This window comes from Heterocephalus glaber, unplaced genomic scaffold, assembly GCF_053883595.1.
Source record: "Heterocephalus glaber isolate CG9 unplaced genomic scaffold, H.glaber_assembly_v1.0 deba00001550, whole genome shotgun sequence".
Lineage (NCBI taxonomy): Eukaryota > Metazoa > Chordata > Mammalia > Rodentia > Bathyergidae > Heterocephalus > Heterocephalus glaber.
The window spans coordinates 2,431,188-2,458,595 of NW_028258343.1; the positions used below are offsets into that span (position 1 = coordinate 2,431,188).

Here is a 27,408-nt window from a genome sequence, read left to right on the forward strand (position 1 = left end):
ATTTTTGTGGCTTGATATAAAACTGACCATTACAATACCTATGCAGTCTTAAAAGCCTGTTTCTGTAACACAAAAGTATATTAGTTATAGTACCATCAAAAGTTGAAAAGCAAGAGGCTTTGCTTTACCTAAAATCTGTTTAAATGAGTGTTGCTTTACTATCTAACCTGTTATTTTCATCGGAGACTTACCATTTTTAGACACCGATAAATAAACTATTTTAAATTTAATTAATTGGATCAAGCCCAACCCTTTCTGCTCTACTGCATGACAAGAAGCCATTTGTAACATGAGAATGGGGGCAGAGTAAACCTGGGAAGTAGCAACGTGACCTGGTATCCAAACCAGAGCTTTCTTCTTGATCCTCCATTTTCTCTTATCTCCCTTCTACCCCTTTGGAACAAAAGACTGAATACATGGACCATGAATTCATCTAGATAGATCAACTTTAACCAGGGAGCTAAAGACAGAAGCATCCAGTTTTTTGTTCACGTCCTCATGCTGTGCTCTGTAGCTATCCAAAATGTTCCATCCTAGCCACGAAGACACCTACTTCCAGCTGTGGATCTGTGCCTCCCTCCTCCCTTCTTCCCAAGCTAGTCTTCTGGTACATGAGTGCTCAAAGATGAAGCAGGTGCTTGATTTGAGTGACTCAAGCCAGTTATGAGTAGTGAAAAGATTTGGCCTCAACAGTCACATTTCTCAAGGAAAATTTACTAGCTCCAATGAATCTCCCAAAGACAGTACCTGCCTGGAAGGGATGTCTGGCCCATACCTGCTCCAACATGTACCAATGCCACCACCAACCAGGGGGTAAATAAACAACCAAGTGTGCCACTTCCTGTGACCCAAGGTTCTTCCAGATACCGAGGGAGTGAGTTGAAACAATGAACCCTGCTGGTGGGCAATTCTCTTGGCACCAGTCTCTTCGCAGGTAATGCTCACAAGAGAGAATCTACGTCACTGGAAATTCAAGGTGACCTCCCTGGGGTCATCCTCACTGACAAAAGCTGGTATGCCTGACCCAGACCAGCGTGAGCAAGCCAGGAAGGCCTGGAGCTAGCTGTGCAAATGTAGCACTCCTAGGTTTGATATGACTCAGCACCTGGCTGGCAACCAGAGCTCACTCACACATACAGGCACAGGTATAGAAATGCAAACACACGTGATTTAAGTGCTGTATGGATTGGGTCAACAGGACAGTGAGTTCCACATGATTTCACCTGAGCCTGGCCAGGACTCCTGCAACCTCACTGCCTGTAAGAGGTGGGGCAACAGAAGGAACAGGGCCATGGCTTTCCTTGGCCTGCCTTACCCCAAGTCTCCTCCAGGAAGCTCTGTGTCCTTAGACTGTGGCTCTTCTCTCCTTCTGGCCCCCATAAAGCAGGAGTTATAAATGAAGGGTTTTGTGTAGTTGTGAATAAGGGCTGTTTCCTAAAGAGGCCAGTCAGGGATACCATGCAGCAAATCGGCAGGCCTCACAGTGCCCTTGGCTTAGGGAATATTGTCATCCTCTGACAATCTCTCCCTGCCTTGTCATTTCTCAGATCGCCTTGAAGTGTGCTGACATTTGCAATCCTTGTAGAATCTGGGAGATGAGCAAGCAATGGAGTGAAAGGGTCTGTGAAGAATTCTACAGACAAGGTTGGTAGTGATCCAGCAGCAGAGATTCCGTTGCCTTTTCTCCTTTTAGGCATTTATCCTACTAAAACAGGAAACGGCTAATCTATCATGACATTTGTTCTTCCATCAACTTGTATTATCCTAACCTTTCTCTTTAACTCTCTTGCAAACCATCCAACTCTTTTGTTTAAAAAAAATTTTTTTTAATGAATAATGTTGACTTACTATGGAAACAAGTAGGAATGAGACAACTAAAAAGAGTGAAAGTGGAAGATATATAGAGATATAGACATGAGAGAGAGAGAGAGAATATCTTTCCTCTGTGGATATAATAAGGTGAGGAGCAGTTTGATGTTTACCCTGACCTTCATTTTAATGAGGCGAGCACAGCCCAAAGGCCAAGTGCCATTTTGGGTCAGTGTCTTCTACTCTGACAGAGGACTCAGATCTTTCTGTCTGCCTTCCCCCCGGTTTCTCAGACAAAATTCATAATGAAATAGAACAGGGCTCCCAGAAGATTGAATTTATTCCTTTAAATATAGTTTCAACACTGAAGTAGAAAAATTTTGCTGTGAAAAAGATGAATGTCGGTGGGGGAAAGACAAATGACCCTGAGTTAGGGTATAATTTTTGAAAGATTACCTTTCTTCAGAAATGAGGCAGTGAATTAGCAAGCAGGATCTCGATGTTGGGTGGGATATGGGTCTTTGAACACAGCCTTGTTTCTTCAGGCTTGGTTTCAGTGTTCAGGATGTTTGTTCAGGCACCAGCAGTGGCCTCAGCTAGTGACAGGATCAGGTTTGAGAGGCTGAGAACAAATAAAGCTTGAAGCGTCCCACATACCAGCTCTGTGGGGAGGTCAAATAGCAACAGAGAGTCTTTTGGAGAAGCCTCCATTGAAAGATGTGTCAGTGACATCGCGATGGCCCCAAAGACAGAAGACAAAGAAGAATCGAGTTCATGTGGGGCCAGAAGGCTTCACTCACCAGGCTTTCTCTCAGAATAAAAGTCCTCATACAGTTCCTATAACTCTGTAATTTCACTTGAATTGAGTGTGCATGGTTAGAAATCAAAAGCTCCGTTCTAGTTGCCCACGATACAAAATCTCCACTGAGGGAAAAACAAAAGGAAATATGATGAAATTGGCACAAAGAGGTTTTAGATTAAGTACGATAAGTACTTTCTTTACTCATGTGATATATAAACTATTGAAATAGCAGTGAAACAGGAACTAGGATCTCCATCCTTGGAAGCTCAACAATGGGACAGAGAAAAGATTCCATTCTGTCCCATTCAGTTTTTACTCAATCACGTGCCATTCTTAGCCTTCGACTGTGGTTTAACCCTTTTATTTGCTCATGTAGCACCTTATGTAGACTCTGAGCAACTTGGGGCTGGGACCATATCACTTGGGTAGAGAGTAAGGCCCACAAGTTAGCGCATCAAAGTTGTTAACTAAGTGACTAAATGGCACCAACCAAGTAAAATACCCTATAGTATCTCTTTGCAAAATTGATCCTAAAATATATGCATGCACAACACTATAAAATGGAAAAACCTGGAATATTTGTAACTCTGATCAATAAAGGCGAGCTTTCACACACTTTGCTCTGGCACGTTCCTAACAAAGGAAGAAACAGAGAGGGCAGATCCAGTCCTTTTTATCTAATACCATATGATCTCCAGAAGTTCTGCCTGTTTTGAGAAGATCAGACTCTGGTCACCCAAACTGACTGTCCTCCACATTGATTTTTTTGATGTGCTGGGAGTCACTCTACCACTGAGCTATATCCTCAGCTCATTTTATTTTTTATTTTGTGACAGGCTCTCAGTAAGTTCCCCAGGTTGACCTTGAACTTGAGATCCTCCTGCCTTGGCTTCTTTCTTGAGTAGCTGGGATTACAGGCATGCACCACCACACCCAGTTCCTGACTTTTTAAAAAAATTCTATAAGGATGACTTGTATCCTTATAATTAATCCTATTCTGGTTTTCAGTTTAGGATTTAGACTCAAATCCCCACTCATCCTATCCTGCTCCTGGAAAGCAGGCTTTCACAGACTGCCAACAATCCTGGACAAAGTATAATTAATATGATTCATGATGCTGAGCAGAGGAAAAACCTCAAAATCAAGGTTGAAGACTGAGGAGGACAGAAAAATGAGATCCTGTGAGTTTTGAAAACTGTGAGAGCCTCAGAACAGATACTAGGATTCCAAACACCATGTACCTCCTCCCTGACCTCTCAGTACCTTTAAGAAAGTAGAATTTCTGTCCTGCTGTGACTACAAATTATATGTCTTCCATCAACCTAGTATCCCAAAAGCTTCTATCGAACATCTACTTCCAGCCTTGTGAAATTTTTAGCAAAACTGTGCTTTTCCTATAAATAAAGCCCCACTAACAACACTACATTGATAACAAAAAGTATTGCTAATAATTTTTGTTTGGGGGGGGTTGGCTTTTTGAACCCTCAAACTATTAGTCAGCAATGTGACTGAAAAATCACCATAAATAGGAATGCAGAGGTAAAGAGGGGAGCTGGCTTTAGGAGAATTCATTTTAATACTAAATAGTGCCCTGCCTTTGTTTCTGGTTAATTTTGTAGCTTCAGACTAAGCTGTGGATCAAATGAGATCCTTCTAGTCCTTCTACCTGTTTCCTACCTATTGTTCCCGGTTGTCCTCTGGTAAAACCAGACTAGGGCCAGGGAGCAGGGAAGGTGGGGAAGGTGGTGGTGTTGTTTTCTTAACCTGTAACTTAAAGCCCTAACTTTTCTTTCACGTTAGAAAATTGCCCATTCATTGTTTTGTTTGCATACATCATCTCTGAAAGTTTACTCTAATCCCAGGGCACACCTATTTACAGTGAACCCATTATAAGTGCTCATTGACACCTTGATATTTAAAATTTCCAAGCAAGCCACCATAGCAAGGCAGAGGAGGTCATTGCTAACAGGTTCCTAATGACAACAAGCCAAGGAACAGTGAGGCCCAGAATAACAACTTCTAACAGGGTCATTAAAACTATTGCCACATATTTTTAAAATTCTGGATTACCAATGTGTTTCATCTTTTTTTCCTCTTAGGTGACCTTGAACAAAAATTTGAACTGGAAATCAGTCCTCTTTGTAATCAACAGAAAGATTCAATCCCTAGTATACAAATTGGTGAGTTGAATTCCACATCAATTTGAAATTAATAGTTTGGCACCTCTTCTAGTGAAAAAAAAAAAAAAAGACCCACATGCAGCTTTCCAAAGTTCAGCGCTGGAGGTTGGAATGACTGAGTCCAAATAAACTGGTATCATTCATGACTGATCCACTAGATAATTCTCAACTGAGAAATTATGAAAAACAGGAGGAAATCCTTGCTATAAACCCTTAACTAGCATAATGCTAAATTATTGTATTAACTTTGTGGTTTAGAATAGAATTAAAATTAAATCAAGTAGAAGAACAGTAACAAGAATCAACTATTCACACTCCAAGGCTTTAAAAGTGGGAAGTCAGCCGAAGGGCTTTAGGACCCTTCCAAAGTGAGTCCCCATCCCAAACACTCATTCCCAAGGGCACAGTCCCCAGGCCCAAGCTGCTAGAGCCCTGTTATCCCTTTGTGGCCTAGAGTCCCATGTTCCTCTGTTCCCCATTTCAAATCATATCATCAAACTCATTTTCTTAAAACCACACTCTCTTTTCAAGTGTCAGTAGTGGTAAACTGCTAATGGGTGATGCGGGGGCATCCAAAATAATTGTTACTTTATCTCACTCTATTGTGCATAAGATCATTAAGCACAGCAAATGATGGAAATTTTACTTTCCTCACTTGAGTGAAGAAAATACTTTTGCTCCAGTAAGAAATTCTGTCGCACCTTAAAAACTCCAATTCCATCTACATACAAAGCAAGCCTTTTCTTTTCCTTGCAGTTTCCATCCATTAAAACCAAACATATAACTTTAATTCTTTTTCTTATAGCTCTGGCAGTTTATGTTTTTATAGCAGCTCATTTTTTTTACTGTTCCCACAGACCTCAGGCAGCTTAACACATTCACAGGGCCATAGACCATGGCAAGGCTCAAAGTTTAATGCCTTGGCATCAGGAGGGAAAGGGGCATCTGGAAATATCAGTTGAAAACAAAGAAAGTCAGAGCACCTTAGATTGATATGCTGACAATCACTGTGTGTCAACTCTAACCCTCAAAGGAGTCATAAAATAAGCACTCAGGAAATAAGCACTGGGTGAACTCAGCTACAAAGATATGAATGGAATACACAAATATTCAAATGGCCATGTTGGCATTGTGACATTAAGGATGATCCATCTCTTTCCAAATTTTTCTTTATATTATTATGTTGTTTTGATAATTAAACTGATGCCTCCACCCAAAAATGGAAATACAGTAATATAGCCTCAGCCTCCCTGGATACAGTTGTGTCCTCTCAGATGCTTTAGTCATGGAGATTCTACAGATAAAGTTCCTAATCCCAAAACACTCTGTTTTAGTGCTAGCTAGAAAGAAAAAAATTCTAAACAACTGTTAATGATATTTTGAAACACACAGACACACACAGACACACACAGACACACACACACACACACACACACACACACACACCCCAAACAAAAGCATTCACCCTTTTAAACACACAACCTGGATTTGCAAGACAGCCTTGATTTCAGAGATTCTGTTCTGTTGTTGTCATGAGAACACACTTGTTTTGTCAGATCATATATCCGGATTTTCAGCTCAGGAAATTGTGGTTACCATAGATACTTCTTTTTTAAATGGAGTGGAGGTTGAATGAATAGAGAAATCCGATGGATGCTACTCCAGCACACCGATATTAATGAGAAAGAGGACGTGATTATAAAATGACTCTCAGTTCATAAGCCTTTCTCTTTCTTGCTTCATATGTACCAGCTCTTACACGTTCAGAGTTGGGAAGTGTGACAAGGGTAGATCAGGCTAACCTGGAAAAACCCAATCCAATGAACAGAGTCTAAGGGATGCTCCAGGCTCCAGCCTTCCTGTCCCCTGACCTCCATCCAGCAATGATTTTCCCACTGGGTCCTAAGTAATGCAATGATTTCCTTTGTCCTGACTCCCTGAAACATCCCTTCCCTTTTTCCAGTCCCATTCCAAAATGAGACTTTTTTAAGTGCAGGTCTCAGTTAGGCTTAGATCTGCTTTTTCTATTTAAGTAACTCATATTACTCAAATGAAACTTGGGCTTAGTATTCCCTCCCAACACCAACAATTCCTCCTCTCTCTACCAAATTCAGTATTTTTAAAAGAAGGTTTTAAATTAAATGAATATCCAATTGGCCACCATTCCTCCTTTCTCCCACTCCCACCCCTCCAGGACAACACTCTAGCAAAGCCAGTCTGTCCCTGGGGAAGAGATAGTGGCAAAGCAGGCTCCCAAGCAGCTTTCCTTTCCATGAAAAACCATTTCATGGTGTCCATTCAGACTTTAAAATCACTTTCCTGCCTAGTGTAAGAGCTCTGTATATCTGATAAATGTAAATATGGATAGATATTCATACATTAAATAATACTTCATGCATCATTTCACAAACTATCTTTTTAGATATCAAATATCTAATTTTTAAGTAAAAGATATTAGAAAATAATACAGAGATTGTAAAGGAGATGAAAAAATTCAAGAATAGCAAGCCAGTGGCACGTGCCTGTTATGGTAGCTACTCAGGAGGCTAAGCCTGGAGGATGACAAGTTCCAAGCCAGCCTGGGCAATTTATCAAGACTGTGTCTCAAAATAAAAAATAAAAAGGGATGAAGGTGCCTGTCAGTGGTACAGCAACCCTGGGTTCAGTCCTCAGCACAAGGAAGAAAGAAAGGAAAGACGGAGAAAGAAAGTGAAGTGAAGACAAGAGAGGGGAAGAGAGAGACAAAGGGCAAGAGAGAGAAAGAGAGGAACTAAAGGGAAAGGGAGAAAGAGAAAGAAAAAGAAAGAAAGAAAGAAAGAAAAGGAAAGAAAGAAAGAAAGAAAGAGAAAGGAAGAGAAAGAGAGAGAGAAAAGAAAGAAAAGGGAAAAGAAGGAAGGAAAGAGAGGGAGGAGAGGGAAGGAAAGAAGGGAGGGAGGGAGGGAGGGAAGGAGGGAGGGCAAGCAAGCAACATGGGAAATCCTTATTTGCTGACTATATGACCTTATCAAAATGCCCAATACAGACATAAAGCCATTGGCTTAACTTCTTTCCTTCCATTCAGGTTATCTAAGATGATCTCACAGTACTTAAATCATATTTTGCATAAGATGAGATAATGCAGAAATATACAGTAACATTTCACACTGTTGTATCCTTTTTTGATCTTTCTAGCATTTTCAAAGGCCAAATGTCTACTGTTTGTCCAGTAAATGATTACCAAATCAAGACATGATTCACATGCCCATAAATACACAGGCTTAGTAGCTGGAAAATTTTGTTATGCTGTAAAACATTTGCCTCTTCTTCCCACATTTACATTTCAAGGAAAAACAATGAAACCTAAATAAATCCCAGTTTGTGATGATTCCAAGAATTCTGGCCTAGACTGAAAGTTATCCTTGCTTAACAAATCATGTTTAATATGGAAAACACATTAACATCAAAACACAATTAGGAAGCATCAAGTCTTCAATCATTAAAAGAACAGACATGCAAACAGAGAAGCTAATATCAAAAGATCTTCTGTAGTCATCAAAGTGGGACTGTTCTTGCAGCTAAAAATCTGTACTTGAAATGAATGGGCTTGCTTAACGCAGTTGAAAGCAAGATCCAAAGCAAGACAGTCTTGAAAAGCATATGGTACACCGTAAAGGTATGAAGTTTTCAGATGGTCTGAAGCTGTAAAGTATCCCTTCCTGATGTCATCTGCCCTTCTCTCCCCTCCCAGTCTGCCTTCCTTAGTTCCAGCACACACTCTTTTTCCTTTTCTGTTTTCATGTCTTTCTCTCTCTACAAACAATAACAGCCCCTACTTACCAGGGGCTTATTTTGTGCCAGGATCTGTTAAGCATTTTACATGTTATGTTAGTTAGTTTTTCATCACTGTAACAAATTCCTGAGAAAATCAGTTTAAAGGAGGATAGGTTTCTTTTGGCTCATGGTTTCAGAGGTTTTAGGGCATAGTCAGCTGACTCCATTGCTTTCAGGCCTGTGGGGAGGCAGAAATGCCATAGCAGAAGGGTGTGGTGGAAACACAGCTCACCTCATGCCCACCAGAAAGCAGAGAAGGGAAGAGGTGGAGAGGAAGGACCCAGAACTAGATTCAGTCCCCGAGGTCATTCCTTCATGATCTTCTCCCTTCAACGGGGCCCCATCTCTATTTCCATCACTGCCTAATAATGCAATTAAATCGTGATATCAAGCCAGGGTCATAGGCTACACCTGTAATCCCAGCATTCTGGAAAGCTGAGGCAGGAAAATCGCAAACAGCCCAGCCTAGACAATTTAGTGACTTAGCAAGACCCTGTCTCAAAACAAAATTAAAACAAAAAAAAATTTTAGTGGGGTGGCCCCACCTCAGAACACATGAGTTTTTTGGAGGACATTTTTGATCTAAACAAAATACATTGCACATGTATTGTAGACATGTATTGTCATTTAGTTATAATAACCCTGTGGGTTTGGTTGCTATTCTTCTTAGCTCCTTTTCACAAAAGAGGAAACTGAGGCACAGAGAAGTTAAGTGACAGGCCCACAGCAACACATCTCAGGGTCCTACACTGAGGGTACCTTGTCTGTGTCCCTGTCCCCTGCCGGGTACACTTGGGTCCCTGCGCGTGCGAGGAAAGGAGAACGCAGTGATACCTCAGGTGACCGGCATGGACTTGCCTGTTGCAGGTTTCATGACCTACATCGTGGAGCCGCTCTTCCGGGAGTGGGCCCGCTTCACCGGAAACAGCGCCCTGTCTGAGATCATGCTAAGCCATCTCGCCCACAACAAAGCCCAGTGGAAGAGCCTGCTGTCCAAGCAACACAGGCGCAAGGGCGCGGACCACGATGGCCCGGGGACTGAGAGTGAGGAGCAGACTGTGGCCGAAGGCGACGCACCGTAGCGCCCTGCTCGGCGACACTGGATCTCCCTCCTTGAGCAAAGCCTCCCGGAGGCGCCAGCCCTGAGAGGGCTCTTGCCGGCAGCCCAGCGCTCCTGGGTTTCATCCCAGGCTCTTTTGAACGCCACCCTCCTCCCACTTACCTGATTCCCCTCCTTTTTCCAAGTGTACAGAAGCCATTTGTCAACTCAGCATTTGCTGCCGAAATGAGCAACTCCATTCAGTCACGTGGGAGCTGATTCCAGGCAGGCCGCCCCTCCCACACCCCCCAAGGAGAAGACGGAGTGCGAAAGAGGTGCTTCTGCTGTGTCTCCTCTGGCCCTGGGTCGCACTGTGACAGGCAGCAGAGTTTTGGGGTTCACCATCTGACTGCTGATCTGCAGGACAAAAACACCAGCATATTTGGAACTTCGAGGATATTGGTTTTAAGTGCAAGAGCACAAACGAGAGCGTGAAAGTACCTTCTATTTTAATAATAATTATTATTATGAGAATAATAATAAATCTTTTTAACTTTTATATTTTATGCACTAGACAATGGATCTAAAACTTTGGACTAAGATTATTCAGTGTACCCAGACTTGAACAGGGGGTTCATTGTTTTGCTATTGACTTCATGCCACTTTGGGTCAGCGATTTGGCATCTTCTCGATTTAAGAACCACGTTTCCTTCTGATCTGGGGGAAGGTGCTGTACAGTTCATTTCTTTGCACCATTAGCCAATCTGTCTTTTATGGATTCAGTGACCTGTTTAAATTCACACGTGTACATTTCTGTAAATACCAAGCGCTACTGATTCCCATGCCAAAATACATGAGTATTATGGGATTGCTACCTGTATAAACAATGGCACTGTGAACAGAATACTGTTAGTTTTAATACAAGAGAATGCATTTGTAAATATGGTATAGAGTTTATTAATATACTATTGTTTGCAGATAAAGGCCTTAACTTTAAACATCTTTCGTCTTCTGAAAGCTGCCCAACTGAAATCCTCACAGATGTCTTTCTGAACTGCCTGCCCAAGTCCATCATTTCGCTTTCCAGCTAAGATGACAAACCAAAACTGAAAAAACCAAGGGGGAAACATTTTCATGGCAACTTCATGTGCATTCCGCTTGAGACCGTAGTGTTTAATCTATGGCACCAAGCATCGTTTCCTTAGATTAATGAGACCTTTCAGCAAGCCTGAAGTCACTTTTCAACACAGTGATGTGGCACACTCTGTTGTAACAAGCCAACTGATAAACTAGTGTTTATGTGACTTGTTATGGAACATGGTGTGCATCAGCCTCACAGGAGACATAGCAGGTCTTGGAAACCTCCTATGACCCTGTCATCCAACCATCAGGGAATTCCGTGCTCCCATCCCACGTACTTGTTTGTCATGGCTACAGTACCAAAGTATCTTTGGTTTATGGTTGGCGTGTGTTTCCTTGGTGTTAAGAGTAACTGGATTTTTCTTTTTCCTTAATTTCATGTAAACAAATACCCCACTGTTTAGCTGAAGTTAACATTATTTAAGTAAAGAAACTATTTCAGTTTTATGACAGATTTTACCTTCCTGGCAAGTCGTTTTGGTTAATTATGGTGGAGCTAGCAGAGACACTTTGGAATTTTGTTGCCCTTTTTCTCTGCAGACACTTGGCTGCAAAATCTAATTTGTTACAGCATTTTTCCCTAGTCTGCTAAACTCTGTGTTGACTCCTTTCTTTAGAAGTTCTAGCATAGTTACTGCTCAATGAAAATTGTTGATGCCCATTTCTCTTTACCTTAAATAGTGTGGTAGTGGGAGAATAATCATTACTGCTGTAATCAAGCTCTTTCTCAAGCTTGTAGAATAACAGCCAAGTCTCAGTTCCTAAGTCCAATGGGTTTGGGTTTGGTTTTTCTTTTTTCTCCTAACATGCAAATTAAATGTTAGAAACTTGACTGGCTTATAATAAGTTCCTATAGAGAGATTGAGGCTTGTAGAGGTGAGGTTTGGGGGAAATTTTGGAAAGTTGGTTTTATTTTCATTAAAGAAGGTGAGATTGACAGATGGTGCTAATGAAAATGTGGAGATCTTATGTAATGGGTGGATGATAAATTGAAATTACTGATACAGGTAAAGAGGGAAGTGGTGTAAGCTTAGAAAACACTAACTTTTGCTTTTTCCAGTGACTATTAACTGACACGTTTCTTTATCACTTAAATATTCTGAAACGCTCAGCTTGATGTGGCCCCAAAAGAAGATAAGTTGAATGGATTCCTGCTTCCAAATCTTTCTTACTTGGTTAGATGATTCAGAGTGCTACAGAGTAGTCTGTTCTTAATGTGTATGAAATCAAATCAGGGAAAGCAATCGCTGAGAATCAGAAAGTAGAGATAGGAAAGAAGACATTGTTACAGTAAATGGAACCTCTTCCTTGAGTTTAGGAAGTGGATTTTGTTTAAATTATAATTATATCATGACTTAAAGAAGATAAAAGGTGGTCTAAATAGCCTCAAGTTTATAGGGCAAAAGTGTTCCTGTTACAATTTAGTCTTTTTTTTTTTTGTACCTGGGATCAAACTCGGGACTTTGTGCTTTCCAGGCAGGCACAGCACCACTGAGCTACATCCCTGGCCTCAATTTAGTCTTAAAGAACAGCTCACTGATAAAACTACCAAAACATCCGATGGCTAATCCTATGAGGTATCAACTAGTACAATAAAAATCTGAAGTGAAATGAGACATAAGGCAAAACTGTCATTCAACTCTGGAGATTTCTTGAGTTCCTCTTTGTTGGCAAAAAAAGAAAAAGAAAGAAAGAAAAAGAACATGACAACTCTTTTTTTCTTGCCTACTAGTGGCTCTCTTGTAGTATTTCAACAGGAATCCGATTATAGGTTGAGATATAACTATTGGATCATCCATGGATTTTTATCTTTATAATCTTATTCTGCTGGTTCATGGATCATCAACCATTGACTTAGAAAGTTCAATTCCTTCATTGCTTGAGAAGAAAGGACACAAAGGGCTATTTTTAGTAAGCTAAAGGTAAAGTTTAGATCAAATTAAGAAAGTAAGTATACATCACTGCCAGGCCTCATAGAAAAAGCAGCAATGAAAAGTCAGACCTGACTCATGAAACCCTGGCCTACCCAATAGCTCCCTGCTAGGCTAAATGAAAAATGGCTCTATTTCGCCTGCTTATGGCTTCCCACAAAGGGCCTTAGAGTGTGTCTGGCAACCCTGTCTTCAGGTAGTTGTTCCTACAAAACATAGATGTGTTTTGTAATCTTTTCTCATGTTGAATCAGATAATGCTCACTGGTTTGAATTTGGCTATGAGCTTGTATCCCACTGTATTTCTCATGCTTTGTTCCTTTAAGCAAATCCTTAAAATTGTGTACACATGTAAGGCTTGGGGAAAAATTTGTGAATTTTGCTCAAAATGTGGCCTAAATATCCATTGGCATGTCTAGATGAACAATTAAAAATAAAGATAATTTCTTAAAAATATCCCAATATGAAAATATCCTGATTCTTACCAAGAAACATGTTACCAGCCAACCAATTGGAAACATTTATGAGAGGAACGTTCAAGGAAAGAGCAGAGGTACAAATATGGTCCACACGACTCATTCCATCTGGGGCTACAGACACACCTAAGTGGATGATGATGTCACTTGCCAGTTAGCACCAAGTTAGGGACATGGGTCAACCTTTGGCTCTACATTTCTCCAAGGTCCTGATATTTTTCTTGATTCACATTTTTCAAATTCATACATGAATGAGAATAAGGTACAATGTTTTAGGTTGTGAAAACATAACTAAAGGCATATCAGCCTCAATGCAATAATTATTTGCGAAAAATACAGTCTCACTTTTCAGGATTAGAAACTATGTAGTACAATAAAATGGTTCAAGGCAGGACAACTGAGTACCCTAAATGTATCCTGAAATAGATGAGAAAAAGAGCACCATCCATGTTTCCCAGAAACATCCTTAGATCTTTATGTATTCCCTATGTCCCTTACATTAATATTTATATTCAGAATCTCCCTGATTTTTTTAATGCCTCTTCATGTCTGAATGCAAAGCCACATTTGTATGTGTGACATCATAAAGTCAAAAATCAACAGAGACCCCAGTGGTATCCCAACTAAAGATCAGACATGACTTTCAAAAGTACATGGAAGCCCAGATGAAACTTTGTCAAGTAGGGGGAACCAATGTGAACCTATATGAACAGTTAAATTTCAATTAAGCAAATATTGATAGAAGATTCACTGTGTTCCAGAAGTGCTGGATATTGAGATGTGAAAATACCCAATTCCTCCAGGAGCATTCAATATTGTGTCAATGACTTAGCATTGCCATTGAGTGCTTCCTAGAAAATTCTAGAAACCCCTGCAGCCAAAGCACCCCCCCTAGATCTGGTACAACATAATAGAAAGCAGATAAGTTTCCAAGATAAAAGTGAGTCCCAATCCTTTTCTGCCACTAACTTAGTCTGTGACTTCAGAGTTATAAAAATGACTATAAAATTAATCCAGATAATAATGCCTTTTACAGTATTGTGGCAATTAAGAGATTGCCTACAAAAAGCACCAAGCATTCTCTCTGGTGTGAGGTACACTTTCAATAGATAGAGTATCTCTCCACTTAAATAACAAGAAACTTGGCAAATAATTATTCACAGGTAGGTAAGAATAGGGAGAATTAAGGGGGAAATAGAGTAAAGAAGTGCTAGTGATTTCCCATTAAAAAATCAAACTCATTTTTACAGTTGTTGACACAACAATTTACATACTTGTTTATTTGCAAAGTTGAGTAAAAAGATAACTCCTTCAATCTGTTGCCCAAGGCAAGATCTGCCCAACCTATTTTTCTGTTTAGTTCCCCAAAATCTACAGTAAGGGACAGTGCATCTTTTCTTTGCAGTTCTGTGAAAATGTCAGTGAAGGAAACAAAAAGAAAACAAAATGAGAGTTGTTTGTCTCCCATGTATCTATGCCACCAAAACTAATTCTTGCTGGGATGGCTCTGCTCCTGTATGTCAGCCCTGAAGGTTTGTGGGGCTTTTTACAAGGAGTGGGCTTGGGTTGACACCTGGCAGGATTCCCTCAATCCACACAGCTCACATATTTCCAAATATGTTCCAAGCTATTTCTTATTGTCTGTCTTGGTCATTCTCTCCTTGCTGAGACACAATACCCAACATCCACAACTTAAAGGAGGAAAGGTTTATTTGGGCTCACATTCCACCCTGTGGTTGGCAGACTTCAAAGAAGAAACAGCATGGCAGAGAAGCATGGTGGAGGAGAGCTTCTCACATCTTGGGGTCCAGCAAGCAGAGCGGGAAAGGAGGAGCCCAGAATTATGATAAACCATTCAGGCCATGCCCCTGGTGACCTGTGTCCTCCACCCAGACCTCACCTCCCAATAGCAAGCCAGTTATACCATCCCATAATCCAGTCACCTTGCAGATGCGTGGCCCATGATCACATGAGGCTTTGTGGGCACATTTAGATATAAAGCAATGCCCTACAAAGGGTCACAAAGCACAGCCATATCTCAACATCTGTCAGAGAAAAGCTAGGACTCCCTTCCATCATCCACAGAAGTGTATTGAATAAACATTTGCGTAATGACTAAAGAAGCAGAGCTTAGCCATAAAACAATACATAATAGACTTATTTTTAATTAATTTGGAGAGATTTGGGGGGTTTTTTTGGTACTGGGGGTCAAACTTGGGACCTTGCGCTTTTGAGGCAGGCAGTCAGGGGAACCACTGAGCTCAATCCCCAGCCCTATTCAGAGAGATTATTGAAAAAATTTTGTTTTAGCAAAATTTTGTTTTGCTTGGTTATCCAAGCAAAGATGTATCATTAATTCGATTGCCTAAAATTCTTCATATTCTAATATGACAAGGACTGTTTATTCAGTATTTTTTGCCTTTTGGGGAAGCACTGTGGTAGCTTTGAAAGCACAAACTTTGGAATCAGACAGACCAGAATTTCAAATTTCTCATCACTAGGCAAATAGTTTAATGTCCCTGCTCCTCTACTTCTCAGTATGAAATGATAGTAAGACCTATCTCCTGGGGTATCTGTGAGATCAAAAGCAAATAGCATGCATTGCACATATATCACCATTTCTAGAGGAGAGGAGATTGCTATAGTTTGCACCTGGACTGTCCCTTAACGAGCTGGTCCTTGGCTTGGTGCTACTGGGAGGTGGTGCTACTTGGTGCTACTGTCAAAGACGGGGGGTACTGGAAGGATGCTATGTAATTAGAGGTGCATCCTTGAAGCAAATGTTGAACCGTGGCCCTTTTCTATCTCTTGCTTTCATTTTCCAGCCTCTGTACAGAAAAAAAGTTTCCTCTACCGTGCACCCCTGCCATGATGTGCTGCTTCACCGTGGGCCCAAATGTGATGGGGATAACTGACCATGGGCTAAAACCTCCAAAACTCTGAGCTGAAATAAACCTTTCCTCTATAAGTTAATTATCTCAGGTATTTTGTCACAGCAACAGAAAGCTGATCAACATGGTGTACTCAACAGATTCCTACAGCATTTAAGAAAAAAAGTCTACAAAGTGGAAGTTAGGATGCATCTTTCTGTAAGTTGTACCAACTTTTGTGCCAGTGAAAACACAAGACCCATTAATGGATATGGAGCATAATTTTATCCACAAGTGGCCAGGTTGGCCATAAAATAATCAAAAATATTAAACATAAAGATTAACATAAAGTGTTACACAAAATGCTGTCAAACATTATTGAAGAAAGAAGACCGTGTTCCTAGAGCACTTAGAACACACTGATAAAAGAGCAGAGACAAATAAGAAACTACGTCTTCTGATTTGAAAGTAAATACTCCTCATCCCAGCCATGGAGCACCAGTTTGGTTAATCTAACACTCTCCTAAAGTTGACGAGAATTCAATTCTGGTTGGAGAGAAGGTTTAGTAAAATACATAAACTTGATAATCTGCCAAGTGTTTGTGAATTCCACTCAAATCCTATACATCAGGATTTTCAGTAGTTCTTCTCTTTCTAGCTTCTTCAGGATCCTTTGTGACCATTCATAGCAACAAGGGCCTCAAGTTGTCTCTACAAACAGATAGCTCAGAAACGGACTCTGTTCTCCTAAAGTAACATTTCCCAAATTGCATAAGAATGTATGTACCGAAAGATGTATGTTAACTGCTCTCAAGGGGATGAAAATAGCTTCAACAGCCAAAGAAATTTGCAAAATAATGGATTAAGCCGACAGGTTTCTCTCCTGTATCTTTTCAGAGGTCTCATGTGCTTTCTGTCCACCAAAATAATACAGATGACAACATTTGTTTGGCCTTACTTTTGTTTCAGACCATGAAGCCTTCCTTAACTATGCCAATCCCAGATCATTGCCCTGTATCACTTTCCTGCCTTAGTACTATTAGTTATTTTTATAACTATTAATGATGTATATATGCATGTTCTATCCAACTTGAGGTCTTACTTAACACTGTAGTTCACTTGCCTGAGTTTGTGGCTTGGCTTTACCACTTACTAAGATTGGGCCAGTTTCCAAACTTCCTGTGCCTCAGCTTCTTCATGTGTGAAGTGATGATTAAAAAATACATATGACCTATTACATAGGGTTTTTGAAGATTGAAAGAGTTCACATGTGTAAAGCACTTTGGACAATGCCTAGCACATAGAAAAAAAAATTCATTCCACTAAGTGTTGGCTAAAGCAAACATCTGCCCCACCCTCACATCCCCTCACAAACACGATTTAAAAGATCCTTCAAAATGGGTGGAAGTATCTTTTCTGTTTGTTTGTTCTCCATTCACGGTACAGAAGGTACTGAATAAATACTTCTTTTAAAAACCCATGTTTGATTAATACAGTGAAAATCGTATCAAAATAATACATTAACATTTAAATCCAAATAAATAAAACCCCAGTTGTAACAATAAACGTCCCAGTAGTTGAATTCAGATCCACCCCTGCTATTTGATAGACTTGGTATCTCAAGGATCGCTGTTTAGGAAGACAATAGCTTTCTCCTTCCAGTTTATGAGCACACTCTTCTGAGTGGTGAAGGCTAGAATAACTCCCCTCATACCCTGATTCCCAAACATCTCTAGATTTTTGTTCTATCCAACTGGAAAAGAAGCCTACAGAAGTATTACTGAATTGCTTCCTTTGTGAGGCTTACACAAGTCCCCCATTGTAGTGCACAATCCAAGAAAAGACAGACAAATCCCATTGTTCACTTCTTAAATATTTTTATTTATATATGTTTATAATACATAATAATTCCAATCATCTTGGGGAATGCTTATCTTTTAAAAATAACCTGGGTTGGCAGATGAGTCTCTTATTTTATCTTGTTGAAAGTTCTTCAGATTACAAGTAACCTACCCCCACCCACTCTTCTTCCCAATAAACAATTATTTGTGCATTTTAGAAGTCATCAGTAAAGCAAACCAAATGAACCAAAATGTAGGATCAGTTTGGAGAGTTGTTTATTTATTTGTATTTCCCATGGCTTTATTCTAGTTTTCAACTTTCTTAACAGAAGAGTCAGGCATTATATTTCAATGAACATTCATTTTAGTCCATATCTTAGACAAACATCTTAGTCCATATTTGATGAAAAAGATGATAAACAAAATACCTATTGGGCTGGGGATTTAGCTTAGTGGTTCCGCTGCCTGCCTCGCAAGCAGAAGGACCCGAGTTCAATCCCTGGTACCAAAAAAAAAAAAAAAAAAGAATCAAAATACCTATAGCATCATATAATAACGTAAGTGGAAATTATATTTTATAATTAGAAATTGTCAAGTGTTAACCTCATTGAGATGGAGACAAAAGTTCCAATGGATCTTTTAACACCTAGGATGTACAACATGCTCTGAGATATTTCTTAGAAGTATCTACTGATTTTAATTCTTAAAATGTATTGCATACCATTTTGCATCTGAAGCTTTCTTTATCCTGACCTCTGACAGGAAGGTTGAGATTTTTTCATTCTAATCTACTTTAAACACCAGATTTCTAGTTCCTTTTTTAGGAGAAAAATATTTTTATTTTATTAAAATAAATTTAGTTATATTACAGATTTCCACTCAAATTTTGCATTTTTAAATTTTCAGAAATTAAATTTATTTTAACTGATACATAAAAACTACATATCAATGGGGTACCACGGGATGTTTTACATATGTATGTATTATCTAGTGTTTAAATCAGGTATGTTAAAACACATTTATCAAAATCCTTTCTTCTAAGTTTTTGAGATATGTAGTACGTAGTTGTTATTAATAGTCACCCAACTGGGCTGGGGATTTAGCTCAGTGGTTCCACTGCCTACCTCACAAGTGCAAGAACCCGAGTTCGATCCCCAGTACCAAAAAAATAAAATAAAATAAAAAATTAGTCACCCAACTGCGCAGTAGCACACCAGACTTCCTGCTCTGCTCCCACCTGACTGTGACTTAGTATCTTGGCTCCTCCCACCACCCGGCTCTCCCCAGCCTCCAGTAACCACCACTCTACTCTCAACTTCTATGAGATCAACTTATTCACATCCCAGACATGAGTAAGATCATGCAGTGCTTGTTTTCCTGTGCTGGCTCACTTCATTTATCGTAATGCCATCCAAATGACAGAATTTCATTCTTTTTTTTTTCCTGAATGAATTATATTCCAATGTGTGTATGTGGTAGATTTTCATTATCCATACATCAGTTGATGGACACAGGCTGATTCCATAACAAAGCAACGGTGAATGGGTGCCACAATAAATATCACCTGATTCCTGTAAGAATAGCTGCTCTTTAAAAAGATTAAAGATAACAAGTGCTAGAAGTATGTGGGGAAAAGGGAATGCTTTTGTACTGTCAGTGGGAACCTAAATTAATACAAGCATTGAGGAAAACAATATAGGGGTTCCTCATTTCATTTGCAGTTGTTAAGCATAATTTAGTGAATGTCCAATCCCACCACCTATCTTAAGTGGCAGGCAGCTAGCCATAGGCCATGTCCCCACATGAATTATTCAGCCAGTCACTTCACAGACTTCTCCTGATTCCCTTTCACAAAGTCTGCCTGCCTGTTTCCTACTATCTCTCTTGTATTTTACTCTTTGATTTATTTACATTTTGGGCTTCTCATATTAAAGAAATCATGCAATAGTTAGCATTTAGTATCTTATTTCACTTAACATTTGGTCCCAAAATCTATCCATTTTCCTGCAAATGATATGATTTCATTCTTTATGGCTGAATAATATTCCCTTGTGTGTATATACCACATTTTCTTTATCTATTGATCTGTTGATGGGCATGTAGGTTGTTTCCAAAGCTTGGCTGTTGTGAATTATGCTGCTATAAACATAGGTATGTACGTATCATTGTAGTCTAATGTCTTTAACCCTTTTAAGATATACCCAGAAGAGGTACAGCTGGATCAAATGGAATTTCTACTTTTAGTTTTTGTTTATTTTTTTAGGAATCTTCATACTGACTTACATAGCAGTTGTACTAGTTTATATTCCCACCCACAGTGTAGTTGACTTCATCTCAGGGATGCAAAGATGCCACAACATATGTAAATCAATAAATGTCATACAACACATAAAGAGAATCAAGGATAAAAATCACAAAATCATTTCAATAGATGCATAAATAGCTTTTGACAAAATCCAACATTCCTTCATAGTGAAAAACCCTGATGAAAACAGGCAGTGAAAAGACCTTGCCTCAAACTGATAAAAGTCATGTATAACAAACCCACAGCCCACATCATACTCAGTGTGGGAAAACTAAAAGCATTCCCTCTAAAATCAGATATAAGATGAGGGTATTTTCTTTTCTTATAAACACAGCAGCTATAGGGTATGGGATAAAGGTCAACCCTGATCATATATGATCTCATTGAACTAATTACATCCGTAGAGACCCAATTTACAAATAATGCAGTGGGAGGGGGAAAGGATGGAAGAGAAAAGAGGAAAAAAGAGAATAGAAGGGAAAAATGGAAATAAAGTGTTCATAAATAAGGAAGAGAAGAAGGGTTGAAAGGAGAAAAGGAATGGGGGGAAAATGAATCAAGATATAGTATGTACAGGTACTAATTCCCTGTGATAAATGTGATATATCAAAAGTGTACCAATGCAATTAATTTTAAAAAACAAATGTTATATTCTGAGGTTCTGGATGGACATGAACTTTAAGGAACACTATTCAGCTAAATATACCTTGACCCTCCTCACTCAATCAACCCATTTTATTTCCCATTTACACACACACGCACACACACACACAGTATACACCTCTGTCAAATTTTTTTAAACTGTTTACTTGAAGATGATTGTTAATTTACATGCCATTGTAAGAAATAATACCGAAAGACCCTGGAAACCCATCACCCAGTTTTCTCCGGTGGTTAACATCTTGTATAACTGCACTACAATATCATGTCACCACCAGGAAATTGATATTAATAAAATGCACAATCAGTGGCAAAGAGCTCAGAAAGGAGCTGGGCAGAGTTAGGAGCTGCTGCATCCTCCCAAAGAGGCCCAGCGACGTGGCGCAGAGCGGTGGAGCTCGGCGGCAGGGATTCAGATTCACATCTTGCCAACCAGTCCAGGGAGGATCACGCCAGTGCCCAGGTCCCAGGAACCCTTGTCTTGTTCATTCACTCTCGTCCATGCTCTCAGGCTTTTCTGGAAGGACAGGAGATTTGCATCAAGCATATCCTGGAGGACAAGAATGCACCCTTCAAGCAATATAGTTATATATCCACGAAGAATGGAAGGAGATGTCCTGGTGCTGCCCCACAGCCAGAGAAGAAAGATGGTGTATTCCTCTGTGCTGAACATGCCCAAAGGAATGCTCAAATGAAGGAGACCAACCCAGGCCCTATGGGTGAAACACTGTTGTGCCTGCTGAGTTCATACGCTAAGACAAAGCTGGGATCTCAGACTCCAGAAAGTAGCTGTAATGAAACCAGCCCAATACTGGACATGCTGGTGTGTACACAACAGAAGAAGTAGCCCTGATTATTCGTGAAGAGTTAATTTGTTTGCAGTCTTCATACATAGATCAGTTTAAAAGACTTCAGCATTTGCTTAAGGAGAAGAAGCGCCTGTACTTAACATAACCACAAAGTGGAACATGAAGCTCTAGGCAGCAGTCTCCTGACTGGCCCAGAGGGACTTTTAGCCAAAGAACGAGAGAACTTAAAGCCATTAAAATGTCTCCGGTGGTATCACCAGCACTAAGGAGTGGATGCCTTACTACACAGGCAACTGAAGGAACTCAGAATACCACTCATTCCAGTCAGAGGTGCTTGGGCTTTGTGGATGATGTTTGTTGTTCCAATCAGTCTCTTCCAATGACCAGTGTCTGCCTTACCCAGAAAGATTCGACTGCCATTGGTGACTGTTAACTCTTTACTCTGGTCTAATGGAGACAGCACTGGACTGAAAGTGAAGGACCCAAACTTTAGTTATATTTGTAAGGATACAAATCAAGTTCTTTTCAAATGCTGCCAGGGATTTGAAGAGGTCCTCTGCAACAAAGCAGTTCCTGTAAGCCTCTCTGAGGATCCCTGCTGTCCACTGCATTTCCAGTTGCCTCCTCAGATGTATAAGCCCAAGGAGGTACTGTCTGTGCTAGACGATCTGGAAGCCGGCCCCATGCATCTGTCCTTGAGTGCTGCTGAGCTCCAGCCGACTGAGAGTTTACCGTTGGAGTTCAGTGATGACTTGGAGGTTGTGGGTGATGGTATGCAGTGTCCTCCTTCACCCTTGCTTTTTGATCCTTCACTAACCCTTGAAGATCAGTCAATCAAAGAAATTGCTGAAGGCTCAGTGGATATAGTGGGCCAGGTGTAGAGCTGCAGATGGGTGCACATCCCAGGGATCTTGAAATTCTGAGAAAGTCTGTGTGCCATTGCCTCAAAGTGGATTGGCTGCTGAGAATGGGAAACCAGAACCCACTTCTATCAGTTGACAGTTTGTTCTAGAAACTATTTGATTTGGTGGATTTGAATTTCCCTGTCTTCAAACAAGTGTCTCTGATCATCTCTTAAACGGGGCAACTCTGCTTTGTTTTCCTTCTGGGTTAGAGAGTGCTACAGTCAAATAAAAGCTAAATCTGGGCAGAATGGGTCAGTAATGTCCAAAAGTTGTGGGGTTTTTTGCACTCTGGGCAAGGAGGAGAGGTTGTCCCTATCCCCGGGACTGAATGAATGTTTGAGACTTTGCCTACTGGGAAAAACACCTTTGGAATGGTGTTTCCTAAGTCACAGGCAAGAATCCACATAGATGACTAGATGGGGGCTGTGTTTAGGAATGGTGCTTTTGAATATTGGTGGACCCAGTGTCTGGCTATGAACCCAAAGGCCTGCATTTTAGCTTCTCTTAACATGCACTTATCTGGCAATCTGAACCTTTTCCCCAACTGAACTCTGACTTTCATGCTCTGAGAAAATATCCCACATCCTTCCTTCTAATCTATGTAAATTTCTGTGGTGGCTACCTTATGAAAATACAGTAAAAATTTATTGTACATAGTTTCTATTAAATGTTAAAGAAAATACGAAAAAAATAAAATAAAATGCAGTGATTTTATTCAGCCATCACTGGTCTTACATGTCGTGAGTGTATGTATGTGTGTGTGATCTTTCAGATTTCACCTGGATTTCTAATGAGACAGATTGTTTCAGGTTTGAGATAGGATTGTTTTTGCATATTTGAGGGTAGAGTCTGAAGAACTGTGGAGAAGTTTCATGGAAAGGAGAGTGAGAGAGATCTGGAAGTTTAAGAGTCCATGGTCGAAGGCTTTGTCATTTTAGAGACAAAACAATTCGATGTAAGGACTGGGAGGTTTGGCCATGGAGAGTGGAAGAGGAGGTAGTTAAGGAACCAAAAGGACATGGTGGCAGATGAGTCATCCACCTCACTACCCATGTTATGCAGAATATTGGCAAGACTTAGGATGAGAAGAATCCTGCAACTTCTCCAGAAAATAAAGTGGAGGGAACAGAATGTCAAATGATGACAGAGACATGGAAGTGGTAATCTTCATGGAAAGAACTCCAAGAAAAAGTTTAGGGTTTTCTTTTTTAATCTCTCAACAAGGGTAGAAGATTAATGGCCTAGTAAAGTACTAGTGGGAGTAAGATGTGAGGGAGACAATGATCTCATTTCCCATCAAAGACAGGAGTAAGTGGCCTCCTTTTGAGAGGTTTCCACAAAGCACTGTCCTCGGGGGACATTTTTCAAGTAAAGCATGGAGGATGAAGGCATGTCTGGTGCAGAGACAGAGAATATAAGAGAGTTTATCCAATTTGAGAGCTCCAGAGAACATAAAGAAGGGTCAGGAAGGGAGACTGTGGCAGAAGGTTGGATCAGAATAACATGGAGTATGAGGATATGGGAGAAGATAAATGAATGGAGGAAGAATTATTTGAAGGTGGTCAATAATGGTCACAGGAATGTCAGGGAGGGCCAATTAAGATGCCCACTGCATTGCCAGATAATTAGTCCCCAAATTCCCTCTGTTAGATGCTAGGAGATTCTTGGGGATTTACAGAGCCCAGGTAGATGTAGCTCCAAACCTTTAAAAAAAAAGGGGGGGAAACTCTGAGATCTTAGAAGAAGTGATCTTTGGTTCAGATTGGCTGATATGGTCCCAGGATGTAAGAAGACTTGTACTCAGGTAACTGAAAAGTGAACAGAGCCATGACACCCAGACACCCTGGTTTGGAGTGGTGATGACAACAGGCTGCTTAAGGTCCCATGGTGGCCAACAGCCCACTCTGCTTCTCCTCGTGCTACTGCAGTCTCAGCAGGATTACTGGCAGAGGTTTTGTGTCTCATAGAGAGTAATAATAAGGACCTGTGGCCAATACTTCTCAGTTCCTCTTTCTACCGTGTCCCCAGAGGTCAATTAAAAGCCCAGGCAGCTTGCTGTTGAGGGGAGGAAAGCATCAGACCTGTCAGTCTTCTGAATGGAATGGAGAAGTACAATAAACTTGAAAAATGGAAAGAAAACTATCCCCGATCAACCACACAGCCATTCTTCAATAATAGAAAAACATCATGTAGCAACAAAGACCAAAAGTGGGAACTAAAGGTGATTCTTAATAAATGCTTCCAATTACACACTGGAAATACAGGCAATCCTTTTGTAAGGTATAAATCAAGAAACATCCAGATTTTAATCTCAGGTCATGATTTTATGTCCAGTTGCCACATCACTCAGTTCAGAAGAAGAAGAAAAGCAAAAGAGGCCCAGAAAACTGCTAGAGACTCCAACTCCACTCAAGCCCTCTTCTATCTGACCAGAATTGGCTCCCAAATAGCAATGAAAAAAAAAAGAGACCATTTTGAAAGAACCCTCATTGTGCCATGGTTTCATATTAACAGTTAATTTGAGAAAGAGATCATTCTTAGAATTTGAGAACCTCCTTGAAATTAAATATTTCTTTTTTTTTACAAATTGACCTTGCTATTCAGACTCCTCTGAGCTTTTCTGGAATTTTTGTTTAGGATTCCAGATAATCCAGTGAGGATTTTCGAATGCAACCACATCTTCTGCTAGCATTATAAGTAGCGGCCTTCTTTCATATAGTTATATGGTAATTCCACTACTACCAACAGGCACGAATTTCAACCAGAGTTTACTCTCCAAAATGAGATCCAATCATTAGTCATGCTGCTGAAATATACCACAATATTGAAGTTATACTAGCACATTGGGTTAGTCCAAAATAAATTTGGAAGAAAAATAGAGGCTGACTTGTTTTTGGTTATTACTAGAACTTCTCGAAGACTTCCTGCCAAAATAATTAAGCATATTTAGAGGTCACTTGTTCTTTCTATTCTAATACAGATTACTATTTACAATTAACCAGTGATTTCTAGCAGGGATCAATGGGAAGGCAGCATAGAGGAAGGAAGATTGCCTGAACAGGGAGATTGCCTGAACTTCAACTATTTCCCACCTATGATCCTTCCCACCAAAGGTTCCCTCTACTAGGAATGTTTATCCTCAGCCTATCCTTCCTAGACCTTTCTAATTCAAGTAACAATGCTTGTTTGATTTGGCTGTCATCCTATGGGCAACTATAGCATTCCCTCACATAGCACTTATTTGTTACTTTCATCAGTGGTTATGTGTATATTTCTCTGACTGGACTTTGAATAACTTGTGAATAACCCATGTGTTATTTATAATCCAACACCTAAAACAAAAGGGCTTGGTAAAAGCTGTTTGAATGAAATAACCCATGAGTGGGTTACCCATAGGCATATTATTCAAAACCTGGAAATCAGATGGTCTGGCTCTAAATGGTTTTAGAGTTTATTCCATAAAGTTGATGTTTCTATATTTTGTACACATTTTAATAGCTAGAGGAATTTTCAGAGTAAGGTTCCTATAATAAGAAAAGGAATACGAAGAAATTTAGCTTAAGAATATCTATGACTTCATAAATATGTTATGAGAAGAATTTTTACAAAATCCTATTCAGTTGTTTGTTGAATGAATAAAGCAGTCATTGTTTGACTGTCTTTGACACTATGTCAGCTGAGAAAGTGAGCAAACACCAAGAAATGTTTAGACGACTAAGAAGAATAAGACATGATCATTGCCTTCTGAAATCTCACCTGCAAGATGACATTTGGTAAGGATTTCACAGGAGTCTTGCCTTGATATAAGTCAGAGAAAGATTTCACAGAGGGTCTTGGCATTGACTTTAAGGGATATCTAAATGGGACTGGCAGGGAGAAGGAAGAAATAGACACCAAAACATTGAAAAATAGCCTTATTACATGTAATAGCCAATATTTTCCATCATGTTCACCTGGTGGTGAGGCCATCAACCAGCTAAAGCTAAAAGCAAGAACAGGACTATAGGGCCAGCCAAAAAAGAAAAAAACTATAACAGACCCAAATGGGCAAGACCTTGAATGCCTAAATAAGGGAAATGGTGTTGGCTGAGTAACTAACCCCCAAACCTCCTGAAAGTTAAAGGAAAAAGAGAACAATCATAAATTTTTATTGCCATAATAATGTAAGAACTGAAGAGGGAATATTGAAATGTTTCATCTTCAAGGAGCCCTCATTAGATGGGAAGTCTCAGCAGCTGATGGAGGCGATCAACATGACAGAGCCCCCATGGCAGAAGTTAGGATGGCACAAAGGAAATATCCAAGCAAAGGAATGCTAATGGCCAGGGGGTATATTTATGGAACATATTTGCCTAAAAGAGATAATGCATCATTATATAATCAAGAAGATTAGATCAAGTTAGTAATAATGAGTTTTTAGAAACTAAAAGAGTCTAAAGTTGTCAAATGGTGATAAAGGAGGATTTTGATACTATATTGGGACAAGATTTAAAGTTGAGCTTCTCAAATACAACTATAATTCTTTACTGCCATGCCAGGAAATAGTGGACAGCTAGTCCCTGGAGCAGAACAAGCTGCCAGGACATCTGGCAAATATGAATGGCACCAGAGGGAAACTGGCAAATCCATATTGACAGATTAAAGGCTGACAAGCTCAGACAGATACTCTAAGTCAAACAATATAGGATGTTTATTCCAAAGTGGTAAATGATTTATCTTGTCTCTTTATGCTTGTTTAGCATTTTCCAGTTTGTGCCTTCACATATGTTACATATTAGTCTATTTTCTGTTGCTATAACAAAATACTTGAGGCTTGGTACTTCATGAACAGA

General features: G+C 39.9%; 1 protein-coding gene and 1 pseudogene across 3 annotated transcripts in view; both read left to right on the forward strand.

Annotated features, from left to right (window-relative positions):
• Pde7b (phosphodiesterase 7B) overlaps window positions 1-13,166 on the forward strand; it is a 344,306-nt gene extending 331,140 nt beyond the window's left edge. For 2 of the 3 annotated variants that reach the window (XM_004871490.4, XM_004871491.4), the window contains 3 exons: window positions 1,548-1,644; window positions 4,711-4,791; window positions 9,469-13,166. In XM_004871490.4, coding sequence (XP_004871547.1) covers window positions 1,548-1,644; window positions 4,711-4,791; window positions 9,469-9,683 — 393 coding nt within the window. In that variant the 3' untranslated portion in view covers window positions 9,684-13,166. The remainder of the gene's footprint in view (window positions 1-1,547; window positions 1,645-4,710; window positions 4,792-9,468) is intronic. The other variant, XM_021249539.2, reaches the window with a different exon arrangement.
• Window positions 13,167-16,849: 3,683 nt separating this feature from the next.
• On the forward strand, window positions 16,850-22,844 carry LOC101715464 (KAT8 regulatory NSL complex subunit 2-like; annotated as a pseudogene).
• The last annotated feature ends 4,564 nt before the right edge of the window (window positions 22,845-27,408 follow it).